The 10,413-nt window shown below is 43.7% G+C and overlaps 1 protein-coding gene across 3 annotated transcripts in view; it reads left to right on the plus strand.

Annotated features, from left to right (window-relative positions):
- TMCC2 (transmembrane and coiled-coil domain family 2) overlaps window positions 1-9,945 on the plus strand; it is an 82,266-nt gene extending 72,321 nt beyond the window's left edge. For 2 of the 3 annotated variants that reach the window (XM_077295093.1, XM_077295092.1), the window contains exon 5: window positions 8,001-9,934. In XM_077295093.1, coding sequence (XP_077151208.1) covers window positions 8,001-8,312 — 312 coding nt within the window. In that variant the 3' untranslated portion in view covers window positions 8,313-9,934. Of the gene's footprint in view, window positions 1-8,000 lie in introns of all 3 variants that reach the window. The other variant, XM_077295091.1, reaches the window with a different exon arrangement.
- The last annotated feature ends 468 nt before the right edge of the window (window positions 9,946-10,413 follow it).

A 10,413-nucleotide genomic window follows, 5' to 3' on the forward strand; every position in this document is an offset into this window, starting at 1 on the left:
CGCTGGAGTCCTGGGTTCGATCCCACCAAGGACAACATCTGTAAGGAGTTTGTATTTTCTCCCTGTGTTTGCAAGGGTTTCCTCCGGGTTCTCCGGTTTCCTCCCACATTCCTAAACATACTGTTAGGGAATTTAGCTTGTGAGCCCCATTGAGGACAGCAATGATAATGTGTGCAAACCGTAAAGCGCTGCGGAATATGTTAGCGCTATATAAAAAATAAAGATTATTATGATTAATAACAAAACAAAACCGAACAGTGTACTGGAACCTTTTCACCCACTACAATAGCTAAAATCGCAAAAGCCTGAACCAAGTTGATAAAGGTCTGAGGAATTAAGCGACACCTCCTTAGCTCTTCATCTTTCTTCTTGCTCTCATTGGGCTTCACCCAGTCTAAATTAAACTTCTCCAGAGGCAACAAAGAAAAAAAGTTTCACTTATTCGACTTTTCAAATCCTTTCTGTTACCTCCTGTTTTAAGTGTGCCACCAATGTTCCATCAAAACAAACATGAACCCCTCCTCTGACTATAATCCATCCTTACTAAATCCATGCTGCTTGCTGGTGACACTATAGGGGCACTTGCTGAACCCCTTGCAGCAACCTGCGTAACAACCTGACTATCCACAACAGCAACAGGAGCTGGTGTCGCAACCACAACCTTTGCTGTCCCTACTGAGGATACTCCCCCCTGCCACACAGCTGCTGGGCTCAACCCCGCTGGGACAATCTGTTCCCTCATCACCCATAATAGCTGTGACAAGGTACTGCCATCTACATAGCCCTCATGCGCAACCTGCTGTGTAACCTCCACATTCCCACTGTATGCTGCTGCCATTCAGTGACCACAAGACTCATCTGGCTGACTGCGAGGCATGCTCAAAACAGCTGTTGTCTGACTCCTCTCCTGATGATACAATCCCTTTTCCGAAACCACCTCTGGTTCCACATCCCCTGGACATAGCCAACCACTGTTGTGCTGTCAGTGAAGGGAACCGGAGAGGGTGATGGCACTTCAGTTGCACTCTTGCGGCAGCCATCCCCTTCCTGCCTCTTTGTCTTTGGCGTCATCCTCTTGTGGGCCAGCCTGGGCTCTGGCCAGCTGCACTGATGCTCCTGGGCCTTCGGCTCTCATTGCCATCATCAAGCTGACGCGCGGTGACATCAGGGCGTCAGTGCCCACTGACATCAGTGTGCTGACACACGTACTAGGTGCAACGCTGTGTTGCGCCAATGACTTAAGTGCTCCTCGACGTCCACTCACCGCTAGGCCAGTGTTTTGGCGTGGATTCCTCCCGGACCTCTAAGCCGCCAGCTGGCTTGCGCCGCGTGCTTCAGTCACTGTAGGGTCCCTGGTGGGGCACCTCAATCTGTCGCACCTTGGGTCACTTCAGGACTCCATGATGTTCGAAGTTGATGCTGCTCCACCTACGGACTGCCCCTAACCATCCGTGATCAACTTATATACTCTGACTCTCCCACTAATCAGGTATATCCACGTTTTCGCGCTTCAACCCCTCTATGTCCCTCCCCACATATACTTATACCAAATGCCATTGTAATAAGCCTCATAAAAAACTCACCCATGGCCTGGGCATTCCTCTTGGTCATGGGGCCTTACCTTATAGCCCCTTTGGCTCTGGACCTTACATTTGCTGAGATCACCTTTTGGTTAGAGGCATCTTTTATGCTCAGTTCACTTAAGCCTCCAAACACTAGTGTGAACAGAGCTGTACAAGGAAATGGCCACCATCTTATCTTGTAAATGATTACTATTTTCATGCTTTGATACTTTATAATGACAGCAAACCTTTTCAGATTTGGTAATGCAATATGTCCTCTAGAAATCTACCTAAGGCTACTTTCACACTAGCGTTAACTGCAATCCGCCACAATGCGTCGTTTTGCCAAAAAAAAAGCATCCTGCAAAAGTGCTTGCAGGATGCGTTTTTTCCCCATAGACTTACATTAAGCGACGTATTGCGACGGATTGACACACATCGTAACCGTCGTGCGACGGTTGCGCCGTGTTGTGGCGGACCGTCGGGACCAAAGAACGCTACATGTAACGTTTTTTGCTCACGACGGTCCGGAACTCCGCCCCCACCTCCCCACACCTCACAATGGGGCAGCGGATGCGCTGGAAAAATGCATCCGCTGCCCCCGTTGTGCGGCGGAGACAACGCTAGCGTCGGGAACCTCGGCCCGACGCCAGTGTGAAAGTAGCCTAAGACATTTGAAAGAATTTATAAATGTGCCCCTGCTGTGTACTGTGTAATGGCTGTGTCTGCAGGAATATGGTCTGATCATACCACAGCTCCTAGCCAGCACAGGGATGTTTGTTTTTTTAACACATCCAATTGTGGAACGTCTTTTTTTATTCCAAGATCTATTGAGTACATTTGATGAGGCTGTCAAGTTTACTTTGACAATCCATGTCAGAATGGTTGTGTATTCCCATATGGAACACTATTTTATAGTTATTTTGTTACGAATACATTGCAATTCTGTAACATAGGAAACTGTAAATGCTCTTGTAAATTAATAGCTGCTGCTGTAAAAAAAAAAAACAACTGATTTTATTTGGATGACCAGTGAGAAAATAATCCAAGTTTTCTGTATGAAACTGACAATTTTTTTATGTGCTGGTGTGAACCCGGCCTTTAGCTGAGCTATAAGCTGCTGAATTTAATCATCAGGAATATAGAGCCATTCTGGCACAGATCTTCAAAGTAATTACACCAGCCTCATGAGGTGCAACCAAACATAATAATCTGAAAAAAAGCAACAAAGATCAGCTCGCCTCCTCTCAGTCCCACCGCGCAGATCACGCAGTGCTGCAAGTAGTATGAAGGTGAAGCAGAAGTCTAGCGTGGGTGATATCCATAAAAAATAACTTTTATTCCATTTTCATTTAAAGCACATGTCCAAAATCCATCTTTATATCCAGAGATACAAAAACGGGTAATTCATACCAGTGACAGTCACAGGCTTAAAGTGCATTTAAAATCAGGTCTGAATGTAGGAGGAAAGACTTCCTTGTGGATCTTAGGCAGGGAATGGAAGATGGGGATTATTATAGGGTGTTCCACAAATAAATCCTCAGACAGTTTTTTTTTATCCAGTGATCCTATAGCTAAACCTTCAGAAAGCAGATCTTTTTTATTTTTTTCTGGAATAATTCAGTGGGATCATGCTGTAGTCTCTTATATGTGCTGTTGTTATTCAGCATCACCATGTTCTGCTGTACATATAGACCTGCATTCAATAGGACCTCTGCTCCTCCCTTGTCAGCTCTTCTGACTATGAGATCCTGATTCCCTTTAATCTCCTCCAAAGCTTTCCTTTCTGTTTTACTCAGATTGGGTCGGTGGTGGTTACATGAGGATTTCTTCTTAAGTTCTATCAGGTCCTCCTCTATGCATTCCTGGAAGGAATCCAAGATATTAGGTCTTGAATTGACAGAGTAAAAATAGGGTTTTTTAGATTTATAACCAGAGTTTACAGTTTTGATGGATTCTATAGATTCACTCTCAAGGGTCCTCAGATCACTAATGGAGCAAAGTTCCTGGAAAGTCCCTATTTCACCCAGTGTGGTCAGGTTCTGTATAATGATATATGTATATAATGTATAATTATATACCGTATATACTCGAGTATAAGCCGAGATTTTCAGCCCAAATTTTTGGGCTGAAAGTGCCCCTCTCGGCTTATACTCGAGTCATGATCGGTGGTGGGGTCGGCGGGTGAGGGGGAGAGGGCGCTGAGGCATAATTACCTAGTCCCGGCGATCCTGTCGCTCCCCCTGCCCGTCCCACGGTCTCCGGGTGCCGCAGCCTCTTCCCCTGAGCGGTCACGTGGGACCGCTCATTAGAGAAATGAATAGGCTGCTCCACCTCCCATAGGGGCGGAGCCGCATAATTCATTTCTCTAATCAGCGGTGCCGGTGACCGCTGATAGAGGAAGAGGCTGCGGCACCGAAGACCAGCTGTCCGGGGGAAGGAGCGGGACGCCGGGAGCAGGTAAGTATTACATATTCACCTGTCCTCGTTCCACACGCCGGGCGCCGCGCCATCTTCCCGGCGTCTCTCCGCACTGACTGTGCAGGTCAGAGGGCGCGATGACGCATATAGTGTGCGCGCTGCCCTCTGCCTGATCAGTCAGTGCAGAGAGACGCCGGGAAGATGGCGCCGAGGAGCTGCAAGCAAGAGAGGTGAGTATGTGTTTTATTATTTTATTGCAGCAGCACAGCTATGGGGCAATAATGGACGGTGCAGAGCACTATATGGCACAGCTATGGGGCAATAATGGTGCAGAGCACTATATGGCACAGCTATGGGGCAATAATGGACGGTGCAGAGCACTATATGGCACAGCTATGGGGCAATAACGGTGCAGAGCACTATATGGCACAGCTATGGGGCAATAATGGACAGTGCAGAGCACTATATGGCACAGCTATGGGGCAATAATGGACGGTGCAGAGCACTATATGGCACAGCTATGGGGCAATAATGGTGCAGAGCACTGTATGGCACAGCTATGGGGCAATAATGGTGCAGAGCACTATATGGCACAGCTATGGGGCAATAACGGTGCAGAGCACTATATGGCACAGCTATGGGGCAACGGTGCAGAGCACTATATGGCACAGCTATGGGGCAACGGTGCAGAGCACTATATGGCACAGCTATGGGGCAATAACGGTGCAGAGCACTATATGGCACAGCTATGGGGCAATAATGGACGGTGCAGAGCACTATATGGCACAGCTATGGGGCAATAACGGTGCAGAGCACTGTATGGCACAGCTATGGGGCAATAATGGTGCAGAGCACTGTATGGCACAGCTATGGGGCAATAATGGTGCAGAGCACTGTATGGCACAGCTATGGGGCAATAACGGTGCAGAGCACTATATGGCACAGCTATGGGGCAATAACGGTGCAGAGCACTATATGGCACAGTTATGGGGCAACGGTGCAGAGCACTATATGGCACAGCTATGGGGCAATGGTGCAGAGCACTATATATATGGCACAGCTATGGGGCAACGGTGCAGAGCACTATATGGCACAGCTATGGGGCAACGGTGCAGAGCACTATATATATGGCACAGCTATGGGGCAACGGTGCAGAGCACTATATATATGGCACAGCTATGGGGCAACGGTGCAGAGCACTATATATATGGCACAGCTATGGGGCAACGGTGCAGAGCATTGTATATATGGCACAGCTTTATGTGGAGTATCTATGAGGCAACGGTGCAGAGCATTGTATATATGGCACAGCTTTATGTGGAGCATCTATGGGGCCATAATGAACGGTGCAGAGCATTATATGTGGCACAGCTTTATGTGGAGCATCTATGGGGCCATAATGAACGGTATGGAGTATCTATTTTTAATTTTGAAATTCACCGGTACCTGCTGCATTTTCCACCCTAGGCTTATACTCGAGTCAATAAGTTTTCCCAGTTTTTTGTGGCAAAATTAGGGGGGTCGGCTTATACTCGGGTCGGCTTATACTCGAGTATATACGGTACATTATATATAATGATCTGATTTTTCCTTGAAAAAGTGGCATTTTAAAGTCAAATTTCAAAGAAATATATTTACATCTGGTAATGTTCTGTACATATCAAATTCATACGTAGGGGAACAAGTGAGATCTTTAGGAGCTGAAACTCCTAAACCCTCTTCATCCAATTTTAATGTGGATACCCTCAAATGAAAGCTGAAAGTCTGAACTTCAACTGCATCTGAATTGTTTTGTTTAAAATTCATTGTGGTAATGTCTATAACCAAAATTAGAAAAATTTTGTCTGTGTCCAAATATATATGGACCTAACTGTAAATCACCTAATTCAATCTTGAAAGGGAGTAATAGAAATGGACAGATGAATTACCAAGAAAGAAGGGTTAACTTCTTTGATACAGACGTATACCTCAGGAAATACGTCTGATTTCTCCTATGAAAGACAACAATTTACCCCTCATCGTGACCAAAGATTTGGGAAAGACCCCCCCCCCCAAATCAGGCACCTTCAAAAAAAGGATGAGATGCAGGAGAAGGGATGGCAGGAAGCATAACAACAAGAAGATATCCACAGTGGCGAAAGAAGGCGAGAAAAATGTGGTAATTAACTTTTCTAGCTATCTAATTAGTGAGACCCAAATGGAGATTCTATCTAAAGGTCTCACTTTTTCCCCTACAAATGAATTTGATATGTACAGAACATTACTAGATGTAAATAAATTTGTTCGAAATTTGACTTTAAAATGCCACTTTTTTTTAAGGAAAAATCTGATCATGTTATACAGAACCTGACCACACAGGGTGACCTGACCACACTGGGTGAAATAGAGACTTTCCAGGAACTTTGCTCCATTAGTGATCTGAGGACCCTTGAGAATGAATCTATAGAATCCATCAAAAATGTAAACTCAGGTTATAAATCTAAAAAAAACAAAACATTTTTACTCTGTCAATTCAAGACCTAATATCTTGGATTCCTTCCAGGAATGCATAAGAGGAGGACCTGATAGAACTTAAAAAGAAATCCTCATGCAACCACCACCGACCCAATCTGAGTAAAACAGAAAGGAAAGCTTTGGAGGAGATTAAAGGGAATCAGGATCTCATAGTCAGAAGAGCTGACAAGGGAGGAGCTGTGGTCCTATTGAATGCAGGTCTATATGTACAGCAGAACATGGTGATGCTGAATAACAGCACATATAAGAGACTACAGCATGATCCCACTGAATTATTCCAGAAAAAACTAAAACATCTACTTTTTGAGGGTTTTGCTATAGGAGCACTGGATAAAAACTGTCTGAGGATTTATTTGTGGAACACCCTATAATCGATTCCCTATCTTCCATTCCCTGCCTAAGATCCACAAGGAAGTCTTTCCTTCTACATTCAGACCTGATTTTTAAATGCACTTTAAGCCTGTGACTGTCACCCATTTTTGTGTCTCTGGATATAAAGATGGATTTTGGACTTACCGTATTTTCCGGCGTATAAGACGACTTTTTAACCCCTAAAAATTGTCCCAAAAGTCGGGGGTCGTCTTATACGCCGGGTACGGCATGTGCAGGGAGCGATCCTGGATGTTCCCAGGGTCTGAAGGAGAGGAAACTCTCCTTCAGGCCCTGGGATCCATATTCATGTAAAAAATAAAGAATAAAAATAAAAAATATGGATATACTCACCCCTCCGAGAAGCCTGGCTGTCACCGCTGCAAGCGTCTGCCTCTGTTCCTAAGAATTGCAGAGTGTGAAGGACCTTCGATGACGTCGCGGTCAGGTGACCGGTCACATGAGTGGTCACGGACCAATCACAAGACCGTGACGTCATCGTAGGTCCTTCACGCTCTGCAATTCTTAGGAACGGAGGCAGACGCTTGCAGCGGTGACAGCCAGGCTTCTTGGAGGGGTGAGTATATCCATATTTTTTATTTTTATTCTTTATTTTTTACATGAATATGGATCCCAGGGCCTGAAGGAGAGTCTCCTCTCCTTCAGACCCTGGGAACCACACGCCGTATAAGATGACTGGGCGTATAAGATGACCCCCGTCTTATACAGCGGGCATATCCCAAATTCCATATTTTATATGGAAAAGTTGGGGGTCGTGTTATACGCCCAGTCGTCTTATACACCAGAAAATACGGTATGTGCTTTTAATGAAAATGGAATAAAAGTTATTTTTTATGGATATCCCCCACGCTGGACTTCTGCTCACCAAACATAATAATGTTTTCTGAAATCTGGTGACAGATCCACTTTAAGTATTTTTAACAAGAAAATGCTAGTGGAAATGCTTAAAAGAGAGTGTAATTGCTGAGCTACTGGATCCATGTCTCCCTGTATTCGGTCAGTAATAGAGTATATATGAATTGCATGAGACATCGTTTGGCTACATTTTGGGATTATTTAATGGAGAATCCCATTGTCTATTTTCATCTTATTTCCTTTTTTCTGTAATTTCAGGAAGCCGTGGAGTCTTGCCTCACTCGTATCACTAAACTGGAGTTACAGCAACAGCAGCAACAGGTTGTCCAGCTGGAAGGTGTGGAAAATGCCAATGCTCGGGCTTTGCTAGGCAAATTCATCAACGTGCTGCTAGCCCTCATGGCCGTTCTGCTAGTCTTTGTTTCTACAGCTGCCAGTTTTATAACTCCGCTGGTTAAAACCCGTGTACGCCTTTTGTCCTCCCTCCTCTTTGTACTCTCCCTTCTCACCCTGTGGAGACACTGGGACTGCGTTACTTACTGTCTGGAACATGTTCTCCTGCCCAGTTGATTCATCACCCTTTATAAATATCTATCTATCCTGCATCAATGTCTCCTCTCTATACATCTGAGATGTAGACTGACCTTGGCGGAAGATGATGCCCAGTTCCTTCTATACACATATTTATCCGGATGGATCTGTTTATGCATATATTAATATACCTATATAGAGCTTTTCTTTTTCTTTTTTTTTTTTACATTGGGCAGCTATTTGCCACTTATACACCCCAACATGAAAATGGAAGGGTCACTGGAAAAAGAGCTTAGGTATAAGCTGTAGTTCCGCAGGACATGGAATGACAGTTGTGAAAATATGCCACAACATGGATATGGAGTACCAGTGGATAATGTATGCGACAAGACATGCATCTGAAAAAGTGTGGCATCACTGCGATGTAGAAGAAGCGATGGCTATGAATAAATGCAAGGCTCTATATCATTCTACATAGAAATCTATGGAGCCCGAGGCAAAGCATTGGATGGCGAAACAATTAAGGACAAATTATTGGTGTCTTGGAAAAGCAAAGCTGGATATGCTTAGCAGGAGAGTCATGTGTTGTAAGCTTTCTTCAGCTTGGATGCAGAAAGTTTATATAGGTTCACTGGTTTAACTATATACCTGAACCACTAGAGGATATAGACTTTTAGGCAGTGTGAGGAAGGGGGGTGATGGTTTACCCTTCTTTACTTTTTTTTCCCCTCTATGGTTCCCTCATTTTAGAGGAACCGACTTGAGGGTGGGTGCTGAATAACCAGCATTACAAACATTGTCAGTAAACTGTTTACATGAAGACAGGAAAGAGGAGGCTTATTTAATTTTGAGAAGTATTCCAATTGTAACGCAATAACTAGGATAGTGTTATTCTGCATCCTCCTCTGCCTCCCTGCAAACACAAAGCAGCTGACATAGCCGGTTATGTTCTCTTAATGGTTTAGTAGCCTGGCTATAACTCTTAGAGTACAGTATTTATGGGGAGGCCCATAAATTAAATTGCATTTCATGTATTTATTTATCCCTGACTCAAAAGAATATTGTATATTTATTTATTTATTGCAGGTCAAAGTGTACTTACATCCTATACACAGTGGAGATTGTCGTGTTCATCCCTATCCGTTTGCTGTGACTCTATAGGGGGAATATTGGCTCAGCGTACAGCGGCTGCTTCCACTGTGACTAGACACGTGGTCATTTTTGAGCAGCCTTTTTTTGACTATATTAGAGATTTATTTTGTGGAGTTTTGTTGTTTCTTGATATTTTTTTCTAGCTTTACTGTAATGCATTAACAAATGCACAAATGGAAAAGGGAGGAAAACTTTGAGATAGCCAAATAATTGCAAAACAACGTCATGTATAAAATTGTTTTATTTCACGTGCTTTAGATTCTATTTTTTACCAAAAGTATTACATGTACATATTTAGAGGTCTTCCCCTTTTAAGTTATGTGTACATATCTTGATTTTCACTGTCTCTGGCAAGATGGAGACATTTTCTTTGTGCATTTTGGTAACATTGGGACAAAAATAATATTCATCTTTTCCTTGTCCCTTCTACTGATTCATGTAACAGTGCTATCACAAGGCAAGGTTTGTGTGCCATTCTCTTGCCTCTGTGTGAAAATAAAATTTACACATTTAAATGCGGTGTCGGAGTTTTAATAAAACAAGTGCAAATGACTTATTCTGTGAAAGGTTTCCAGAAATGTGAAATGAGACCATAGGGTTTATACATCCACTCCAAATTGTGAAATTGAGACCTGCAGTATCAGTCACAGATGTTACAATGTGCATGCTTTAAAACGATCCACCGTGGATAAATAATAAATCAATAGTGATTGAATAGAATACTATATGTTCTGCCAGTGACAGTGATTATCGCTTGCTATGTTATGGTTATTTTATGTGAACATGCAAGCTTGTGCAGCAAATCCCTAGACCTGGTTATAGAGGAGTCTAATAACCTATCATGTCCCTAAACGCTATTGACCCACAAATATGAAGCTGATCTGCAGGTCAATAGCGTTTCATTCTGGCCGCTTTGCAGAAAGCACAGCTACCTGGAGAAAATTAACTTTATTGTTCTCCGCTTTCAGTCAGAGGCTGCAACCATAGA

This window comes from Ranitomeya variabilis, chromosome 3 (assembly GCF_051348905.1).
Source record: "Ranitomeya variabilis isolate aRanVar5 chromosome 3, aRanVar5.hap1, whole genome shotgun sequence".
Classification (NCBI taxonomy): domain Eukaryota; kingdom Metazoa; phylum Chordata; class Amphibia; order Anura; family Dendrobatidae; genus Ranitomeya; species Ranitomeya variabilis.